The 22,404-nt window shown below is 53.0% G+C and overlaps 1 protein-coding gene across 3 annotated transcripts in view; it reads right to left on the bottom strand.

The window, feature by feature from the left end:
• Positions 1–6,649: 6,649 nt before the first annotated feature.
• snd1 (staphylococcal nuclease and tudor domain containing 1) overlaps positions 6,650–22,404 on the bottom strand; it is a 101,951-nt gene continuing 86,196 nt past the window's right edge. The window contains exons 19-24 of one of the 3 annotated variants that reach the window (XM_081712545.1): positions 17,315–17,438; positions 15,510–15,579; positions 14,160–14,273; positions 12,670–12,873; positions 8,719–8,763; positions 6,650–7,494 (exon numbers count right to left, since the gene is read on the bottom strand). In XM_081712545.1, the coding sequence (XP_081568671.1) occupies positions 7,429–7,494; positions 8,719–8,763; positions 12,670–12,873; positions 14,160–14,273; positions 15,510–15,579; positions 17,315–17,438 (623 nt within the window). In that variant the 3' untranslated portion in view covers positions 6,650–7,428. The remainder of the gene's footprint in view (positions 7,495–8,718; positions 8,764–12,669; positions 12,874–14,159; positions 14,274–15,509; positions 15,580–17,314; positions 17,439–22,404) is intronic. The other 2 variants (XM_081712546.1, XM_081712547.1) reach the window with 2 other exon arrangements.

Raw genomic sequence — 22,404 nt, 5'->3', positions numbered from 1 at the left:
CCATCTACTGGCAGTTAATTTAAAAATTTTTTAATTCCAAGTTTATTAGTTATTCCATATCAGGGCTTTGTTTACAGTTGTTATTTGTACTTACTGTCATGGAATCATACTTAAACATGCATCCATAATCTGTGGAAATACCTTTTACACCAACCAACCAACCCATTTAAAATGTGCGATGAAAAATACAGCCCTGCACCCACCTGGCCATGCAGAACAAAAAACAGCGCTGCACCCACCCGGCCATGCAGAACAATGGGACTCTCACATGGGACGGATCACCTGTGCTCGAGCAAACACACACTGACTTTTGGACTTTACAAGGTTCATGCAACTTTAAAAGCCACGGTACTCTAATGCATATTTCAAACGCTGCGTCTCATGACGGTCGAAACGCTGCAGCTGAAGTGGTGCGACACGCCAGGTCCTTCTCTCTCCAAGGTCTGATCTCACTACACGTACTGCAGAAAAGATCTGCGCTGCCTAGGAACCAAAAACAGAAGCATTATATCTAAAACACGGCCATACACAGAGATGCATGACATGACTTCACGTACATTTCCCCTAGGCCCCCCAATGCTGGTTTTTCACCTGTTCTCTCGAAGAAAGATTAGCGCTCGCATATGCTACCAAAGATAGACACGCTGCGCCCTTGCGAGGGTGGGGGGGAGGTCCTTGTGGGAAACGGGCACGGATGTCTCACAGACTCAGATAAAGGGAGGGCGAGAGGGAGGGAAGGAAGATGGCGAGAAAGAGAGAAAGTAAGAGAAAGAGGGAAAGAAAAATAAGGCAGAATTGTTCCTCTCGGGATGACATTCTCCGTTTGTGTCCCGTTCACAAGTTTACACAATACAAAGCCTGTATAAAACATTCTCACGTGAACTTAGATGATCGGTTATTTATATTTTTATTGCGCGCGACTGTCAGAAGTGCGTGATCGCGTGCGTATATGTGCACAGCAGGTGATCTCAGAGTCCTGAAAGAACTGAAGGCTGGCAACAGCGAGTTATTTCAGCAAAGTCAAGTTGTCAGTTACAGTGAGCTGAGACCTGTCACAGACTAAACCACTACTAATGAGAAGTCGATTGCATAGGCACACTTTATTTTTAGTTTTATAGGGAGGCAAAAGGGTTCGTGATTCCGCACAATGCCAGGTGCATGAAAAGTGCCCGCCGTGCTCATTCGAGCACATCCAGAGTGCGCGGAGATAAAACTCTGTGCGTCTTGGACATAAGCGAAAGGTCGCATGCGTGTCACATGTGCGCGCACATTCACCCCCCCTCCTCCTCCTACCCCATTTGTCTCCCGGATAGAGGGAACGTCACTGAGGCCCCGGGGTGAGCCAAACAGCTCGAAGCCAACCTCTTCGTGTTGTGCTTCATGGACGGCAGTTGGTGAATGCAGGCCCACTGCCGCAGGGGCCGAGGTGTGCCTCTCCGCCTTCTGTTTTGACCACCGCGCAGCGTGCATTCAGGAGCTCGCACACCTCCGAGCTCACAGCGGCCGTCCGCCCACGCCGGGGGGCAGCGGGCATCCTTGACTTCCAGCGCCGAGTGAATAGGATCCGAGTGAACATGCTCGGCCAGGCAAGCATTCAGAATTCAAAAGTCAGACGAAGGATCGAAATAAAACCGGCGGCTGTGAGGAAGCGTTTACGACTCCTCAGCCAATGGCCAGAGGATACGGGGGCAACAGCGAAAGCTACGCTGACCTTGCGAAGATAATGCCGGACGCATACTGACTGCAGTGGCTTTGTGCCCACATAAAACAAACAAACAAACAAAAACAACAACAGAGAATTCTATTCCTTCTAGCCACCGCGCAGCACAAGGAGCACTTTAATGTAGTAATATACAGGACTTCACTGGCTTAATTGAGCCGACTTAATTGACCAGGGGAGGGTGGAGGAAGAGTGGTGGGATATGAGGAAACAGAAACATAACATCCTATTTCTCATCTGAACATCTAACCCATCTGTTTAAACACAAACACAAATTACAAGCATTTAAGAACGCTAAATTCGGTAAAGTGATTAGTCCTGTATTTACTATAAGCAACGTTCTGTACACAAGATAACAGCATCATTTGCATATGCTAATTGGGCCAATTAGCTATGCTCTACAAACTCATTCCTATTCAGCCAAACCACGAGCGGTTTTAGGAGAGTAACACAAATAATTTAATCAGTCAAATAAAGGCTAATATATGCGCAGCGCAGCCCATGCGACAGATTTAATGGCGTGAACGGTAAGAGTCACCGGACGCTCCCCGAGCAGGATGAATCAACTCTTCCCTCCCGGTTGACGCAGTCTGGAATCTCCGCCAAACACGGATCAAGACTTCCCAAACCGCGTCAGCTGCGTTTTAACAAGACAAGCGAGGGTAAGTTCACGTGTCCTTCCTCGTTTGGATGTCGGACTGGCGACGCCGAGGCCGCAGCCGTCGTCCCTCGTTCGTCTCCGATGTGGTTTGCGTTTGTTTGTTTTCACCCGCTTTTATTAAGATGGTTCAAATGAAGATTAAAAGCCCGCCCCTGCTCCTCCAGTGGTGTTATTAGTCACGGGCTGCGCGGCCGTGTGGGGTCAGCAGATAACCGATCATAATTGAAAGGAAGCACCTACGGCTGGTCAGGGGGAGAAGCGACGACTACCGCCGTCCGGTTAGGAAAAGTCCCGCAGGCTGCTGCGCCACAACCCGACGGATAGTTTGTGCATCGGTGTTTTTACAGAAACCGGTAGCTTTTACCTGAGAGTGTTTGAGGTTAATACTCAGACTCAGGAGTGCAAGCTCAGTCAAACAGGAATAGCGCAAAGAAACTCCGGCCGTTATTGTGGCTACAGACAGAAGCAGATGTTTCTGCAAGTCCTTTGCTTTATTACTGTTCGTGTTGCAGCGCAGGTGGAACCAAAAACTCAGCGTCATCCGCTTTTAGCCCTGCTCCAGTTTCACCCGTGCAACTCAGAAGCTGATTGGCTCAGAAGGGTGTCGGGCAGGTCAACTGGCAGGCCAAAAATAAGGGTGTGGCTCTATTCCAGCATGCCTGTCAGGACACCTTGCTTTCTCAGAAACTAGACACTTAAAAAAAAGTGCTGTTGCGTTAGCTGGAATATTTAGCTGCCTGGCCACATTTATTATGATATAATAGCAAAAGAACAAGGCAGCGGTCTGCGTGAAGGAAGTGGGTGCTAATTAGAGTTCAGAAACAAGTGAGGAGAGAGGCGTGCAGGCTTGGAGCCGTCTATCAGGATCAGTGGCTGCGAACCCACGATTCCAGGGTTCCACCACTCACACACTCCCACGCGCAAGTCAGCCACTGCGAGATTCACTTCCTGCGAGTGGAACTCGCGCGGAATTCCGCAGAGGGCACTTCCGCAAAACGTAGCTGTCCATCACTGGGTGCACGGCCCCCAAAGCAGAGGCAAGAGCGTTCCAGCCTGCTGCAGCTTCGCGGGCTGCCCAGGTCCTCCTGTGTGCTCTCTACCCAGTACCACTGCAGGGAGGGCTGGGAGCTGGAGATACTCCACCCCTCCCTTAGGAGAGCAGGGGGGGGGGGGGGGGGGGGGTGTACTGGTACCAATATCACAACATCCAGGAACAGATAAGGTCCAGAGTATCAAAGCCTTACATAACACCAGGGATAGGAAAAGTGCTTAAGCCATGTCCTTTTATATGCTGAACTAGCACTCATAAGGACAGATATTACAATTCGTGCGCACACACACACCCCTCTCATGGGCACCTGGAGGTAATAGGGTTACAGAAAAAGACACGCAGGTCCAAGGCAAGTCAAAAAGAAGGTGAAAAGAGGTGAGTGCCAGAGAGAGAACACAAGTGTAGAACTGGTGGGGGAAGGTGTAGGAGAGTTCTTATGGAAGCAGTGAGAGTCAGGGATTCCATGCTGCGCTGTTGCCAGTGTCAGCTGGACTCTCACGGGAGTTGAGTGTGCCGGGTTTTCTAAGAAGTCAGCGAGGGTTGGGGTGGGGGGGAGGGAGGTAGCCGTGCAACCTTGCGTCCCTGCGTACAGAAACAATATCACTAACCGTTCCATGTGGAAGGTTTCGTTAAAATCTTTTCTCTGGAATCCATAAAATGCTCCGGATTACACTTCCGCATGTATTAATGCAGTGGCAGAAAGCGTGGCTCTAGTTCAGCTGCGTTTGAACGTTCACAGAGGAAGAAGGAGGACGTCCGAGCTGCGTGGTTAACAGCAACCCCGGATGCCTGTGCGTTTCGCTGAAAAACGTTTCTACACAAAGCTGACGGAGCAAAAATCTGTCAGCACTCCACCCGCTGTCAGCCACTGTCCCCAGCAGCGTGGCGGATGTTCCTGACAGCTACACCGTGCTCTAGCCTCATTCCATGCCCGGCCTCCTCTCGGTCCAATGGGAAAAAGAGACGTGGGTGGAGATGGGTGAAGATGCTGACTGTGTGAAGCACCATTAGCTGCTTCCATATTTGCCTTTCTGCATGACAAAACAGCCAGACTAATGATTGGCAAAGCCCAGGGAGCTTCTCTCGGTCAGCTGGAGGACATTGCTCACCTTCTTCGTGCAGGATCAGTTCAGATGGAGTCGTTTCGTACAAATCTACTGCTGCCAAGTGCCAACATGCCCCTTCCCCCTATAACAGCAATATACACTAACACACACACACTTTTTAAAAGGAATGGGACACCAGTATGCAAAGCTAAGGATTGCCAAGATATTTGTGATTCTAGTGTCCAAGTAAACGCCTGCTTCTTTGTAATGAAAATAAGCGGGTAAAGAAACTGGAGCTTGTGAAACGCACGCATTCAAACAGACAAGAGCGCTCACGCTTGATTAATGTTGCAGATTTATAAGTGGAGAGGGGAGTAGAGAAATGGAGACACGGGGGTAGGAAGAGGAGGATGAAGAGAGAGAGAGAAAGAGAAAGAGAAAGAGAAACACACCTTTTGACACTCATTTCGGAACGCCCGAAGCCCCTGTTGTGGGGTATGGTTTACAGAATAAGAGAAGATAAGGACACAGCAGCTCACCTCTTCTGCGTTCACGTCAGGCAGGGGCGTGAGGAAGAGGAAGAGCTATGGGAACGATGAAGAGTAGGCAGAGCAAAGGAAGAGGGACATGATTAATGAAATGCCCTAACCACACTTTCACCTGAAACACACACTCACACATGCAATCTTGAACGGAAGGCGTAAACAACCGCATCCGGTGTGTGCTGAAGGATACCTTGGGAACAGGAACCGAGGAAAGACTCCGGCTGTACATGCACAGTCGAGCCAAGTACCTCATGCTGCTATGCGGCACAGTCTCTCCACAGCAGCATGGCAATTACTGAAAAACACCATCCGTCTCTACGTAAAATTAGACCTCAATGATTGTAGCTTTTACAACAGGGATCGTATTGCAGTAAATGGCAGAAAATGACGCATCATCTTAGGCCAAGAGCCAGTGGAGAGAGATAAATGTTTACAAGTCAAAATCTTGAAGACTACAGTTAATATCGACATGCGCCATATGTTTTAATGAAGTTAAATTTAGGTTGTATAAGACCTTCCTTGGAATCATGACTTACTTGGACTGTTCTATTTAAACTGTACTTAATCACAGCAAGACGAGCTCGGATTGCTAAATGTGGTGAACATAAGATGTTATGAGCTATGCTGACACTTTCGAAACGGTTTGAAAGAGCTCAACTGTGGCATAATTCCATCCTAAGATTTTATAACCTCCTGAAGCGCAGGTTTCCAGCTCTAGTCCAGAGGTGCCATGACCTTTCCTGGGGTTTACTGCTCTAACAAACCTGCCTGTACCCATCAGATCATTACCCGGCGCTTCAAGGTTACCGCCGGGACCGGAGACCGAAAACCCCCTGACCTAAGCCGGCGGTTGTATAACTCGAAACCTGCTAATTAGGGGACATTAGCTCGCGCTGCTTGTTAACAATGGAAGGCGCGGAGATGCGGTGCAATATCCAGGCCCACTAAGACGGCACAAAAGCATGCATTTAAAACGCGCCTTTGCAGCAGGAACAGCCCAGGAGGAGAGTTGAGTTTCATCACACTACAAAGCCCATTAACATTTTGTTCAGCGACTAATGAGCCATAATCGGCGAATGCAAGAGAGACGTGGGCTACTTGTGTGTGTGTGTGTGGGGGGGGGGGGGGGTGTTGTTCTGCTAGCGCTGGTTAGGACGATTTATTTCCCCCCAAAAAGAAGAGGAAACGATCGGGCGTGCACGCGCTCCGTACGTCCCGTTAGCTCTCGCGACGCTCTCCACCGTGTCACGCGCTCCTCCGCCCCGCCACGCCCCCCCACCCCAACGAGGATCAAACCAGATTTTGTGGCCTGAATTATTAACAGCGTTTCATTTAGCCTCCAAACGCCTTAAAGGGGAGGGGAAAGATGCTCTGGGGTCAGGAAAAATGGATCCCCTAGAATTCTCTCGCGTGGACACGCACTCCGTCCTCAGTCTCGTCAGGCTCACGTGCACGCGCACTCTCGTCGGGCGGTCTCGCTGTTCCATCCAAAGGGGACGAATCGCAACCACCCGGCGAGCACCAGCTCCAATAAGTGAGGTTTAACGTGGGAAACATGGCGAAGGATAAAATGCGATGAAGGGAGGTGTCGTTACCTGGGCTCTGCAAGTCACTCTGAGACGTGCGGAACTTTGCTTGTTTTTATTTACCAGATTTAAATACAATGACGGGGTCCACCTCGCAAAGAAATGAAATCAAAACACTGTTGGTTCGGCAGGAAAGCGACAGATGGAGAAGACAAAGAAACACAACCGTTAAATGTAAATGTCCCGGAGGAGCAGAATGAATGAATGTTCGTCAAGGTACTGACAGCGAGAAAACACACTCCTTACACAAAAGTCCAGAAATGTCAAACACTCATACATTATAAAATACACTCATTAGTTTCACTTGAGTGTGCTTATCTAACTTGAAAATAATATCCATATACATTTAAATATAGAATTTTAGTCTCTCTTGATTAAGGAAGCGTTTTCTCAGGAAGCCGTCGAGTTCGTGTTGCCTCTGTGCAAACCCCAGATTTGTGAACGCCCCGCCCTCTGAAGCTCAGATTGGAGCAGAACTACAAAGGGGCTGGCCGTGGAGGGATGAACACTATGGTGATTGGCTAAAAATGAACACTGAAATGATGTCGCTAAAACGTAAGGGAAGGTAAGTTGGTCCTACTATGAGTATCTACAAGTGAGTTCACCTGTAGAGCCCTGCTGTCTTTAGTTAAAAAACAAAAAAACAAAAATCGTTCTTGGGCAGAAGAAGGGAAATGCACAGAGTGTGAAAAAAAAGGAGAGAGAGAGAGATTAATAATAATTAAAAAAAAAGCATATTAACGCTTTGTTATCATTTTTTTTCCTCTTTCTCTCTGTGAATGCATATTCTCTTCTACAAGGTCTTTGGAATGGTGAGGCTTAGCGACTGTATCCAAACTCCTCTGCGTCATCGGCACGGAAGTCTCCGTAGCGCCAAATGTTGAGCTGAAACGAGATGAAAGGCAAAAAAAAAAGGGGGGGGGGAGGGAGAAAAATAAGGAAAAATAAGATAAGACTTCTGGGAACAGGCCCACTAACCAGCAGAAAAGCAGTCGCAGGCCATCATGACATTTTAGTGCACCTTCCACTTTACGTAACCACCCCGAAAGACATTAAACCACAGCCGAACCCACATTACAGTCCGTGTATCGGTCTCTGATGGTGGGGCTAATTAGACATTTGTGAAGTACCAGTTACGTGCATCTCTCCCCTTTTGTACGGTGGAGAAGGCGCGAGGCGCGGAGACGCACAGATGGCCTGTGCATGTGGAGAATGTGAATCGATCATTACATCATCACAGCTCACTACGAGCAGTCGTTTAAAGCCGTCTCTCGCAGCAGCCAATTTGGGGCCAGCCATGTGTGGACACATCCACATTCAATCCTGTTCCGTCGCCTCCGCGTCGGAGCTTCACCTCATAAAGCAGCGGAACGCTTTTCTGCGCGGCGTTCCATTTCCAGGCAGCGGAAATGGCTTCAGACACAGACCGGATTGTGAGGGAGGATGAGAGAAGCCTCAGAGCTGTGGCACCTCTGCCTCCCTCCCTTGTGTGTGTGTGTGTGTGTGTGTGTGTGTGTATATATATGTGTGTGTGCTAGATTGGAGAGCAGCACAGCTCATTAGCAGCTATGATAATTAGCACTGTTGTTCGTGGAGACGACATCAGCAGTTCCTCGCGTGGCTGTGTTCGTGGCTCACCGCGTAGAGTGCGGATCTCGCCACTTGTTAACCATGTTCCTTGTGTGTGTGTGTGTGTGTGTGTGTGTGTGTGTGTGTGTGTGTGTGTGTGTGTGTGTGTGTGTGTGTGTGTGTGTGTGTGGGTGGGGTAAGCAGCCCTTCTCAAGAGCCGAGAGGGGAGAGTGCGGGTGCACGGTATACGGGACAGTGTGCCGAGGCCAATGGCGGAGACTTCAAGGAGACAGGAAAGAAAGGGGGGGGGGGAGAGAGAGAGAGAGAGATGAGTGGGGAGGGAGGCGAAAGAGAGGAAAGGGACTGAGCCAATGACGGTGATGAAAGAGTGAACGAACAGTGACGATTGGAGGACTTGAGCAGGAACGGAGAGAAAGCGAGAAGGTGACAGCAGAGGAGAGCGGGGGAGAGAGCGCGGAGATCAGAAAAGGATTTAGAGGAGACGCAGGACCATAGAGAAGCACTGCAAGAGGGACTTACCCTGGCACTCTTAGCAGACTCCTGGCCATTTAGATACTCAGTCACCTGGAATATACACACACACACACACACACTGCTTAGGCCGTCAGATTAGTGTCACACGGTAGAGCTGACTGAGGATTAGGGGCTTTAAGAATGGGGTAAACAACAATAAAGACGACAACATGCATCAGCCACCCACAATGCAACACAGCAAGGGAAAACACAAAGGTTTTTTTGTTTTTTTTTCCCCCTCCCCATTTCCCAATATGCGGCCATGACATATCCCGGCATGTCCGCGCTGACCGCTAGCCCTCTTTCAAATTCGTTTTCTAATCCTCACCCAGAACCCTGTGCCATGTCAGGACCAGCTGTAAACATGGACTAAAGCGCAAATGGAATCGGGGCTGCCGGCCACGGAGAAAGCACAGATACGTGGAGGGGAGAGGCGACCGGACGGAGCGAGTGATCACAGGCGGTGCTCGGGCTGTGTCATCCTGTAGCTCTACCTCCAGCAACAGTAGGAGCAGGCCTACAAGAACAGCAGCCATATTGACTGTTTCTGCCAGAGTGGCCATTTAGAATCATCGACTGAACCAGCGATGAGTCACGCAGGGCGAGTGAGACGATGGGTGTGTGTGTGTGTGTGTGTATGAGAGAGAGAGAGAGAACAGAAGCATGGATAATCTGCTCAGCTCAAGGTACACACCTCTCGGAGGGTGCCGCTGTGATAGATGGCTGTGGAGGGGAGGGGAAGGCTGGTTTGCAGCAGACACCCGTATTACAGATATTACCCAGCTTATTAGAAACAGTTCAGATCACAGCCAAAAAAAATTAACCAATTTGCAAAGATGCCAGATGCTGAAACCCACAACGAGCGAGTCCTTCTGCATGGCGTGCGTGCGTGCTGGAGGGTGAGTGTGGGTTTAGCCTTAATTGCATAGCTGATGCTGCAGTACATATGAGGCCAGAGACAGAAGCATGTCAGGACGATACAGCTGAACACCGTGTGCAAAAGTGCAGACCAAGCACCGGCCATCAATCAAGTCTCACGCACGCACATGCACCGCCCCTCCCTCCAACCTTGAACCTTACCATCTACGGACCGTGCACGCCTTTCGCACTCCAGAGGCGTCGAGCGGACGTGCGCTTCCGTCGCGGAAAGGGCACGGCATCGATAAAGGCATGGGGAATGAGCTTAGCAGGAATTAAGGCTGCAGAGGTCCTGACCCCTCGGACGCAACTCTGTGAAGCAGTCCGGGCGTAACCCTGACCTCCAGGCTCGTCCTGGCAGCGGTGGCGTCCAGGCTTGGCGGGCTTAGACACGCGGTGCCCGAGCACCTGACCTCTGTGCCAGAGGAGGTGAGAACACGTGCCGCCGATTGCTGGTCCCGTTTAATGAGCATTGAGCAATGGTGTCATTGTGCGCGCGCGCGCGCGTGTGTGTGTGTGTGTGTGCACGTACGCAGAGCAGGGCTCTTGATGGGCGGGTGGAAGGGAGCAGTGGGGACAGCGGGACATGACAGAGGGTGATGGGGGCGCGGGGGCCGTCAGCAGACGGCTGCGTGAGACGGACACGGGGAAGGGGTTGACGGCGCCCCGACACCTAGCCGACGCACTCGAGCGCGGCTCAAACGATGGTTTATTGAGGGCAAGCGGAGGCAGCGTTAGCACGCTCGCGCGCCGTTGGCAGCCAGAGAAGCTCTTTAACTGTCCGCCTCTGCCCTGTCCGAGCTTTTCAAATCTCTCCCCCTCTCGGCTATTAGAACACCGTACCGCGTACGTGACCGCGTTTCAAACAGACATTCCACGAGAAGAATGAGCTCAGAGAGAGAGAGAGAGCGAGAGAGAGAGAGAGAGAGAGAGCGAGAGAGAGAGAGCAAGAGAGAGAGAGAGAGAGAGAGCGACAAGGCAACGAAAAAGAATACTCCAAGAAAGCACATGGGTAGCTCTATTCATCTGCACAGATCCCTCGTTCGAGCCCATCTTCTCATCTGTTCTACACTGCTGCCAGAACTGAGCAAATAAACAAATAAACAAACAAACAAACAAAACTACTTCCCACAGGATGTCCTCGTGGCTCCCCCTCAGCTCCATTACAATAAAAATCGTAGAACCCCCCCCCCCATCTGGACCCTACAGCTCAGCTCCACGGCCGGAGGGGGGTGGGCGGCTGTACCGCTCCACTGGGGAAGGGCTTAGAAACAAAGACCCCCCCCGTAATTGCTGGTTTTCCTTCATGGTTCTCTCCGTCGGCCAGGGTTTTGGCTTTAAACCCCCCCGGCATGTCCGGAGCGAGCAGAGGTTCGGCGTTCTGTACGGACCTGTCGCCGGTCCGGAAGAACAATAAAGATTTCTTTAAAAAGGCGCTTACGGTCAGATTTTAATTGCGATGACAAATTAGATGCCAACGCTCGCTTCACAAACAGAGGGTCGCCGGCCAAAAGCAGCCCCTTGCGAAATGCAGACGTCATTGCCGCTGTACTGTTAATTGGTGGTTGGTGTCAGTTGTGAATTTGTAACGCGTCTGAAATTTTGCTGCGTTTTGCCTGAGAACACTACAGTCATAATTTTGGTTTCAGCTGTGATGGTAAATTGCCCAGAAACATTGCTTTTCCTTCAAAGCTTTCTTCAAAGATTCGCTTTGTATAATAATAATAATAATAATAATAATTTCAGTATATATGTCGCGTTTGACATGTAAGCATCAAAGTACTGTATGGGGAATGTACACAGTGCAGCTGAGAGAGATCAAGAAAGCTGCCAAGCTGGGCCCTGGTATGTGGGTTCCTCACGTCCGGACCCCAAAACCATTGCTCGGTTCCGCCGACCCCTCCTACGATGCGCTGGGCCATACGGCCGGGGGGGGGGGGGGGGCCTTATCTAACCAGAGGTGTGGTGAGGCGGCACAAGCCCGGCCTGTCTGACTCGGGGTGCTTTGGCCGTGCTGACAGGGGACCACGCCTGGCTCAGCATGGCTGATCTCCCCCGAGGAGTGCAGGGGAGCACAAAGGGGAGATCTCCTTGCACTTCACCCCCAGGCGATGTGGGGTAAATGTAAACGAATGAAACTTCAGAGAAGGGAGAGAGAGCACAAGAGAGAAGGGGAGACGCTCGAGCGTGAGGACAGAAAGTTGCAGGGAGGTGTGTGTGTGGGGGGGGGGTGAACGTCCAGCCTCTGTCCAGGCCTGACGGGGGAGCCTCTCTGTCTGATCTGCTCAATATCTGCACAGCACACTCATACTATTAAAAAGCAACACAGACAATACAGCTGTTGACAACCCATAGTTCGCACAGTGATTACCGCACAATTACAGTTTAACGAGAGGACTCATTCGGTGGGAAATGGCGGGACGGCCGTGCGCTAATAGAGCCGAGCAGGGTGTCACGGGGCCTACCTGCTCCCTGGATCTCTCCAGCAGTCCGCAGAGATCCAGGCAGCAGCTGGACATCCACTATCGTTAGCCTCATCTCGTCCCACGGTCAGCGTAGACGCGGTCCATCTGCTTAGCTGCGTGCCGGCGCACGCCCGAACACACACACACTCCCCCTAATGCCCACACAATCCTCAAAGCACAGTCACATAAAAATACCTGCCGAAGATAAGCGCTTTATAATCATCTGACGGTTGAACCGCGGGGCCGGGCTTCAAAAGGGACGCGGCACCTGTGTGCGTCTCTCTCTCTCTCTCTCTCTCTCTCTCTCTCTCCCGCGCGTACGCGAATTCTCGCAGCTTAGCGGTGTCTCTGGAGTAGGAGTGAGACTGGAGCGTCTCCCTGGTCGGAGGAGGGGCTGGCGGGGTCACCGCCGTGGAGACCTGGCCCGGGGGCCCCCCCGCGTTTCGGACCGCTTGTACCACAGGACAGCGCGGGATTATGGGAGGTGGAGCGGCATCTTAAAAGTGAACCGCAGCCTAATTAACGGCCTCTCTCGCGTGGCCTCCACGAGCTCCTGCAGCGGCTTCTCACTCACCATTTTCTGCAGGTGCTTCTCCTTGCGCGTCTCCACCATGACCAGGCCTTCCTTGACCAGGCCCAGGCCCACGTCGTCCTTGGAGTCGGAGAACTGCAGGGTGACGAGGGGACAGGTGGCGCCGGGGTACTCCACGTTCAGCAGGCACTGCGTGTTCTGGATGTCCCTGACCACGCAGTCCACCGCGTCGGCCCGCGCGTCCTCCTGCAGGGGGCAGGGAGGGAGACGTCAGGGGGTTGGAGGGGAGGAGGCGGGGCTCTGCAGGCGCGACTTTCAGCCCCGGGGCACTTTCTGACTACGTCGGAGACTTTTCATCTGCTCAAGTGCTCCGCTCCGAAAAAGAAAGACACGCACGCACGCACGCACACACACACACGCACACACACACACACGCACACGCACACACACACAGGACAGCTAGTATTGACCTCCCTTCCTGCTCTCGCTCTTTCATGCTGGCATGGGTGCGCACACACATGCTTTAGAGCTGATCCAGTCTCCATGGCAACAGAGAAGCATGCTACCCTTAGGGGGTGTTAGGAGGGGAACTGGGGAGATGAAGAGGGACACATGGGGTGGGGAATCGGAAGCCTTTTTGATTTCACCCTCCTTCCGGTCAGCCTGCTTTCACATGCTATGGGTTAGTCCAGGGCACACAGAGAGAGAGAGAGAGAGAGAGAGAGAGAGAGAGCGAGAGAGAGCGAGAGAGAGCGAGAGAGAGAGAGAGAGAGAGAGAGAGGGAGAGAGCGCGCGAGAGAGAGAGTGAGAGAGAGAGAACAAAAAGGAGGAAGAAAGAGGAGAGGTGATCTCTTATTAGATCGTATTAGACCTAAAGGCAAGAGACATGTCTAACATTTTCCCGGGTGACAGAGCAGAGAACAGACTGCACTGTGTGTATCTGTGTCTGTGTGTGAGCATTTTATGCTAAATAAGTGTGAATGCGTCTGGGTGATGTCAGAGGCTGTGTGCTGTGCGCACGTGTGTGTGTGAGGCATAGGGCTGTCTCACACTGACTGCAGGCGTGGAAAGCCAGCGACTTAGTGTCACTCGCAGAGACATTCTGTTTTTAGAGAAAATTGAGTGTGTGCTCCTGAATGTGAGACAGACACACACACACACACACACACACACACACACACACACACACACACACACGCTCAGAGGAGAACTCAGAGGTGACTGCAGTGGCTCAGTCCTCTACAGCTAACACACTGTGGAGAAGACATGGTTACAGCACACACAAGCCCACACACACACAGCTCGCACCTCAAACACCTGCACGGGGTGTCTGTGACATGCAAGCTCACTTCTGCTCAGGGTTCACCGAGAAGGCCATCACTTGCTGTGTCCACGTGGACGACGTGACGGGTGATGTCCGTGTAAGGATCAAGTGTGTTCTGTGTGCATATGCAGGTGTGTATATATTTATGTATATTTATACTTTGTGTGTGTGTGTGTGTGTGTGTGTGTGTGTGTGTGTGTAAACTTACGTCCTGAGGGACCTGGATGAACGCGAAGGCGTACTCGGTGGCCTGTGATGGGAGGGTGCGGGTGCTGAAGGAAGGAGGGAGAGTGGCCAGACGCACGGATGACACGATCTCTCTCTGCAGGACCCCACACACACACACACACACACACACACCTTACAAAGAGGCCCCCACCCATCTTTCAAACACCTGTGGCAGATTTTCACAGGCTGCTTTGCTGAGGGCTTGGAGCTGGCGGAGGGACCCAAACACCCACCCGCCCCCAAGCGCGTCGGCGACAAAAATGTCCACGGCACGCACAGAGACGGCCCGACCCTGCTCAAGACACAGAGACCGACTCAACGTCTCCTGGGTTCCAGCCCTGGCTGTGAAGAGGTATTTGGAATATTTATACGGCGTAAGGAGGAGATCTATCTGATCCGTATAACTATTAACGGCATGCTAAAAAGACCCGTCCCGTAACGCGAACTCGCGTGACTTCGCTCGCCGGTAGCCGGACAGGGAGGACGGCGCGGCTGATTTGAGATGCACGCGCGAGAGACCCGAGGACCGAGCGACATATATGGACAAAGAGGGGAGGAGCAGCGGATTACACCTTTGCGTTGCAAAAGTGGTTAGCTGTATTAAAATAAGTCCCCGATGAGCCTGGGAACCAAGTCGTTGTTGGTCAGACAGCGAGGGCTCGGCCGTGTACAGCTCTGCATCTTTAAGGGAAGGATGTCTTACTCTTTCACTTCACCTCAGTCTCAAAAACACCTCAGAAATAGCCGTTTCGGCTCTGGCTTCCACAGAGTTTTATAAATGTAGGTTGTGCGTTAGTTCATTGTTTACCTCCGGGCTCTCTCATCCAGCTCCAATCCTTCCAGAATATTCCAGCGGCCCCTCCGACCACGGTTGAGCTGGCTACCTGACGTTGTCGGCCAATCGGTTCACGGCGCTCCTCGTGCCGGCACCCTAGCTGATATGGGACTGGCTAACGATACGCAGGCACCTGCTCTCGCGCAATCCAGTGAGTGTGTGTAGTTACGCGCTCAGCAACACATCAGGCCCTAGGCCCTCCTAACATAAACCCCAAGAAGAGGTCTAACCCTAAAGGCGTAGGGGGCTGAGCCTTTGCTGGAAGAGGCGGGGTTTAGGGGACTTACATCGCTAATCCGAGCCACGGTTTGACAGCAATACACGTTTGATTTGACAGCAATACATGTTTGCAGTTGTTTTCAATTGGGAATTTACCACCCACTGATACACACACACACACACACACACACACACACACACACACACACACACACACACACACACACACACACACACACACACACACACACACACAGAGAGTAAAGGATTACTCACGTTGCCGTAGTCTATGTAGAACACGTGAACCTTTGCAGGAGATTCAACCTTTTCCACACGAGCTCTGTACCTAGAGAGGGGGAGAGTGTTTATCTGTTGGGGGGGTTAGATAAAAGTGGATGAGTAAATGATGAAATTCTTATTTCCCAGGGGGCAGTGCGTCATGGTAGATCTGCTCGGTGGGGGCAAGCAAAGATGCAAGACTCTGTGCTCCGCACACATCAACCGAACGCATTCGGAGTTCTTCCTTCTCCCGGGCAGCGCAATGGGCAATTCCCAAAACGCAGAGGAAAGAGTGCTCCGGGTGTGTGCGCGCACACACAGACACCCCCCCCCCCCACACACACACACCTCCTTGCCATGGGCCTTCCCTCCAATCTGGCCCGCTGGGTGGCTTCCAGACAGCCTCTCTCTGGCATGGCCCACTTTAACCACGAAAAGCAAAGAGCACGTCTGACACGCCTCTGCTGCACAAAACCCAGCCAATAGCGTTCGAGCTGTGTGCGGCATTTGCACGAGAGGGCCGCCTCCCGAAGCGGGGCCGCCGTGGGCAGGGCCGCCGGCCTATTAACGATGCGAGAGAGCCTCTTGTATTCATAAACCTGACGATGATGATGGTGAAGAAGAAAAGTGGTGGACTCGAAGAACAGTTCAGAGTGCAGCAGGACGGCGTGAGCACGGGGGCAGGGGCCACGCAACATGTGCGCGGCGGTTTAGCGAACCCATTTGTGCATGCTGCAGCACCGGGCCCCGCCCTTAGCCCCACAGTCCTGCCAGGGCTGCTGACCCCTCCGGTCACCACGGCTTCTGAGAACCACGCTAGCGAAGGAGGCCGGGGGGGAGGGAAGCTGGCTGCTCAGCAACCACAGCATAAGGGGGCTGTGGGTTGGGGGTGTGTGTCCAGAGCAGGGTGATTTCAAAACACACTAGCAGTTGGGTGCAGCTCGACAGGAGACGAGCTCCAATTAGTGCAGGTGAGAAAAGCCAGGAAGAACTGCAAGCACAACACAATAAATAAGGGGCGGGGGGGGGGATTGTCAGCACGCCGAGCCTGCGATCCAGGAGCGGAGCGGCCTCGCGATCTTGCTGCCGTTAGCGCACTGTGCAGACGCGCTCGGCCACACCGCCAAGACATATCAATGAAAACAAGCAAGCAGGCGAATCTCTTCACAGCAAACAGATGTCTCTTTTAAAACTGTTTGCTCAACCACACTTGACCGTGAAAACAGCAAAATGTCCGCGCTGGACACCTGCTTTCTACGAAGCCGCGTTCTTTTCACTTCCACCCCATCCTAAAGGGCAGAGGAAGAACCCTGGCGGTATCGCTCCGTGGTATCGTATCGAGCCTGGCTGTATCGCTCTGTGGTATCGTATCGAGCCTGGCTGTATCGCTCTGTGGTATCGTATCGAGCCTGGCTGTATCGCTCTGTGGTATCGTATCGAGCCTGGCTGTATCGCTCTGTGGTATCGTATCGACCCTGGTGGTATCGCTTCACGGGCTGAATCTCCATCACTGTCGCGGTCCCACTCTCTACTGCTCCGCGGCGTCGGCTGGAGATCAGCTACGCCCAGCCCATCTGTTACCAGATGATCACACCCACTCTGGTCATGCAGCTGATGGCAGCGTGTGGACGGCACTCGTAAGACTAAACCCTACACCCGAAGGCCTCGCCTTCGGCTAGAAGCTTTATTTCGCTCGTGATTATTCCGGCACCCAAGACCGGCTTACTTGGCCTGCAGGCTGTTGGGGTGTGTTTAACAGGTGTGTGTGCTGTGAAAGAGGGCGCTTGGCTGCCCGATCTCACCACTCTCCGTCAGCAAACTTGGCGATGCAGTGGTCCCCTCTGTGCGCGCTGAAGGCCCCCTCCACCGGCGGGTGGGAAGCCAGCTCCGCCCGCATCGTCTCCATCAGGTTCTCCAGGTTCTCACCTGCGAGGATGAAGAGGAAAAGGAGCATCACTCAGCCCTCTGTTCACTCCCCCCCCCCCCCCCACACACACACACACACGATACCAGGTGCGAGGACGAAAAGGCAGGGAATGTGGTAATGCATTTAGCAGAGACGGAGAAGGCCAACCGGCCATCTTGGCTGCTCAGTGTCCGTGTTGGGACGTGCCAGGAACGGCACCAGACGCCCAGCGAGGCTGTTTGTGAAATAAAAATGAGGAAGCCAATGCTGAAGAGACAAGGGAAAGAAGAGAAAGGAGCTTTCATCATGGACGCCGGCATGCCGGCTCCGGAGAAATATTGTCGATGCACTTTGATTGGGGAAAGCCGAGTGGCTGCCAAGTGATTGGCCGGCGATGGTAATGAGTCGCTGGCTGCTGGAGCCTCGGAGAGCGGCGGACGAGGGCGCTTTAACAAAGTGGTCGTTGCTAAATGACTCCGATTTGTTGACAGCCCATTTCCATTGATTCGCTCGTCGGGTCGGGGGAGGTAGTTCCAGTGCCGGTCGGGGACGTGGAGGCGAGCCCGGGACTCAATCAGCACTCAGACGGACGTGCCGCTCGGGCCGAAGGCCGTCCCGCACGTGCGTCCTCGGAGCAATTGGGGCGCGCCGGTAAACAAAGGCAGGCCCGTGTTTGTGTCGACGGGGGGCTCCGGGCGGGGTGTTTGGTTCCGCCTTTGGTCGTCCCCTCCTGACAGAACCTCTTGCAAAATGGCTTCAATGCATGATGAATATCGCAGGAGGAGGGAGAGAGAGAGAGACAGAGAGAGAGAGAGAGAGACAGAGACAGAGAGAGAGAGAGAGAGAGAGAGAGAGAGAGAGAGAGAGAGAGAGAGAGAGAGAGAGAGACAGAGAGGGCACCAACACTTGCTGTTTTAGCAGGTTTAGCAGCCATCCACACAGGCAGCTGCCAGCCTACATAGTAGCTTAATTAGCATGATGTCCATGCTAAACAGAGGCGTGTGAGGAGGGACTGCACTTCCCGCGTATCTGACTGCGTGAGAGAGGGCTGGCTCGCCTCGGGGGAGAGACAAAGGAAGCAGACGAAAGGCTGGGGAGAGTCAGGCAGATTCTTGTCCTCTCGTTTACATATCCGGCCCTGTGGCCTCTCTTTGATTAAACGCTAGATTGGTACGCAGCGGAGACACAAAGCGCAGGTGCATGTGGACACACACCTTGCCTGTGCTTCACACCGCAGATCTGTCGGTGCCATTCTGACCAGATAGCAGTTTTTTGGGGTGGGCTGGGAGTGTGTGTTAGTGTTATAAACAGAAAATATGCCCCGTCAGTCATTTAAGAAGGCGCACGTACTGCCGATGCAGAACACGAAGGCACCCAATTTCTTCAACTCCTCGGGGGAAGGGGGGGGGGAGGTTTATGCCACCACAACTCTGCTCTACTTTGGCTCCTGGGGACCTTATTAAATAATAAATAAGACTGAAGGAATGGAGTCCTTCCTATGCTATAGGAATCTTTATGCTTCATTTACCCTAATTAATACCAGTAAGTCTCTTTAAGGCACGTGGGATCCAACACGCGGAAGTAAGACTTTCCTACCCGTTTCCTAAACGTTCCTCAGTCGCCGCCCGCCGAGACGAAACGGGTCTTTCACGTTTGCGGCGGTCGGCTGCAGAAAGTGCCGTGCGGATTGCAGAACAAAACGTTCGACGCCGAAACACCAAGTTACCCGAGTGGCTGACATGCCACCTGCGCTACGACGTGAGGAAGCGTGCTAGGTTCAAGATGCCGCAATTCGCGCTCCGATTCCACGGGAAGCGGTGCGACTGTAAGTACATGGGGAGAAGGTCCGGCTACAGTACCCGACGGCCTCGTGCCGCAGTTACGGGACGGCGGCTTGTGCGTGTGACCCATGGCACGAAGGTTTGGGGCCTGAATGTTCTCTGGTGCGTAGGCCGTTAGGCCGTAAAACAAACAGGCATACCTAATATCTTTGCAAGGCTTTCGTCATCTCTCCTGTTCCTGTCGCGACTCCGAGCCGGTTGTAATGTGCCAGGGCACCCACCGTGGCGCGTGGCGCTTTCCAGCCGTCAGCGTACCAGGAGGCGAGCGAGCACACGAGAGGTAGCCTCACTCCCGGAGCGCAGCCTTACGTGCACGGTGCCAGAGAGCAAGCAGGTAAACGGGGCCCAGTTAGACGTGCGGCCCACCCGGCTCTTCCCCCCAGCCCGGGGGAGATGGACGGGCCGTGGGAGGCCTTTTGGCGGGGACGGTGGAGGTACGGTGGAGCGGCAGAGCGTTTGCAAAGGTGGGCGGCCCCAACGGTGCGTACGCCAACACGCTCTCTGCAACGAGCCCGCCAACACCAGCCCGACCTTTCGTAGTTTGGAGAGACTCCAAACAAGACGGAAAAAAAAAAAAACCCAACAAAACAACACACACGCAATAAAAAAACAGCGATGATGGTCTTTCTTTTCTCCTCTGCGGGAACACAGCGGCGTGCCCAGAAGTCTCACGCCTACCGCGGGCTAAGTGGTGCTGGATGGTGCTGTGCAGCTGAAGGAGACGCTATAAATAACCCCACCTGCATGGATTAGCATATATAGGAAGGGAAAGAGCTGCAAGATGCATCGCAGGCGCATCCACAATGTCATGGTGGAGAATATGTACGTGAGACAACTAACGAATGACGGCTGACAGCAGTGAGAAAGAGAGAGAAATTCACAGTAGATGAACGGGGCACTGGTGGATTACAGCAGGCCGGATGGTGAGACATTTGTGGTCAGTGCAGAAAAGCAGGTCTCCAGCAGAGTAGGCCCACTTCACCCCGAAACGCCTCTCAGGCATCGGGGGAGGTGACCACTTCACACCCTCCCGCCCCGGCCAGGTCTGGACTTCAGCGTTTCCTTTGCTCACAGGCCGGTGGCGGGGCTGAAGTATCTCCAAGCGGCACCGCGGCTCTGCGGGTCGGCAGAAGCCCCGACCCCGCATACGACAAGAACACTCCCCACCACCACTCCCCTGCAAATCGGAAGGTCTATATTCGAAACGAAAGCCAGCCTGCTCTGGGAACGAAGAGGGTGTGTGTGTGTGTGTGTGTGTGTGTGTGTGTGTGTGTAAGGGTGGGGGGGGAAGAGAGACAGAGCGCGAGACAGCAAGTGAGACAGAAAAAAGAAAAATCTCGCTTTTGTTTCGAGATTTTTCTGTTCCGAAGCCGAAACAACAAGCTTTCCGCGCGCGCTCAAACTTCACGCTATGCAAATGTGGGCCAGCCAGCGAGGAGCTGAGCAGAAAGCACGAGAGGAAACAGAACTGATCCAGTTTAATATTTAAATTTATTTATATATATTTAAATTTAACCACGGGCATGCGGAGGAAAACCCAGCATGCACGGCGTCGTTTCTGCTCAGCGGTGGTGCGAGCCAGGGGGCGCTGTTACGGCCGACCCCTCGTCTCATTAAAACACTTGTAGGCGACGGTTACAGAGCTGACATATCGCTGTCCCGCACATACTCCTGGATCTGTGTGTGTGTGTGTGTACGCAGGCCTACCTCAGGGGGTCAGAAAGAGGCGAAGCCTCACAAGAGACCATTTATCTCGCAACATGGCGGAGAAGCGAACCTGCCCTTATCGAGGGGCTCTGTCTTCCAGCTCTGTGCAAACTGAAAGGGGACCACAGTGCCCTTATGGGGCTAATTTAGCTTCTGCATGCCGTCGGCGACTGGGGCCGGAAGGAAGGGGGCTGTGGAGTGAGGCAATCAGAGCCCGGGCGCTAAATTACCACTCCGCAATTTGGGAGCGATTGCTGAAGGAGGATGGAGGATGCGTGGCACCCCCTGCCCCGCGCATCCGCCCACGCCACCTTCCCTCGGGCTGCTGGGAGCAAATCTAGCGCTTTGTTTCGATTGCCAGGGTTTCCAGAATTACCCATAAAGCCCAGCAGTGTGCGAGGAGCTCAAGCGTCTGAGACGATTCCGGCTCCTGGCGCTTTAAAAAGGGGCCGACTGCGGGGCGGCTTCTCGCCTCCTTAAAGACCTAAAGGAACGCTCTGCCACGAAAGGAGAGACTCTACGGCTTAATGGATAATCTTAAAAAAAAAAAAAGGGGGGGGTTTGGGGAGTAAAATGAGAACGCACGGCTACGGCCGGGAAAGGGAGGGGCTCGCTTGGCTCCGCCTTGCTGCTGGGGGCCGGGCGCACTCCAGAGCTGCGATACGACGAAGGAAGACGTCTTCGGCATGGCTGGAGAGCTCCTCTACGCAGGTGCGCCTCTCGAGCTCGGCACACGGCACCCATCACCGCATCTGCTGAGGGTCTCCTCACGCCGAGATCAATGGAAGACGCGACACTTTAGTCCTCTCCGTTTAGTGAAGGTAAGCACTCATGACTCAAGTCTGGGAGGGAGGGGGGGACGACTACCTGTCGGCCCCGCAAACGGGGGAATGAAGACAAAAGGGGGCTTGTCGAGTGGAAGCCTTTTTGCCGGCTTTGTTAGCGAGGGCACGGCAGAGAGGTTCTCGAAAGCGCGGTTTTCCCACACAAGCACAGACTCCGCTGAACGGGAAGGTGGAGTGGGAGGAGCATGGGCTGAGGGGCACCCGGCAGGAGGAAGTCCAGGCAGCCTGTCAGCCTCGCGGCATTTAAACGGACGGAAGAACGCGCAAACACCCAAAGGTAAACTAACGTAGAACTAAAAACATCTTGCGCCAATACAGGCTTTCCCGTGGCTTGTCCACTACCAAATCTAACGAAGAAAATGAAGAAAAGGAGGGAAAACCAACCAACCAACCCACCCAAACAGATCTGATCACCAGAACCTGCTGTACAACAGCAGCTCACACGACGAGTCTGGGGTTTGCGATTTGTTGCACGGCCCAGCAGTTGAGTGGCTGTATAAGGAGTTCTCTGCTTCTACGGTTTCTGCACGTCTGGTGATCGGGTTTCTGTCTGCAACCAAAACGTCGGTGCCCCAATTACAAAAACAATTTGA

The sequence above is a fragment of the Electrophorus electricus genome, chromosome 4 (genome assembly GCF_041902795.1).
Source record: "Electrophorus electricus isolate QZ-2024a chromosome 4, ASM4190279v1, whole genome shotgun sequence".
Classification (NCBI taxonomy): domain Eukaryota; kingdom Metazoa; phylum Chordata; class Actinopteri; order Gymnotiformes; family Gymnotidae; genus Electrophorus; species Electrophorus electricus.
This window is presented reverse-complemented; position numbering and strand designations above follow the sequence as displayed.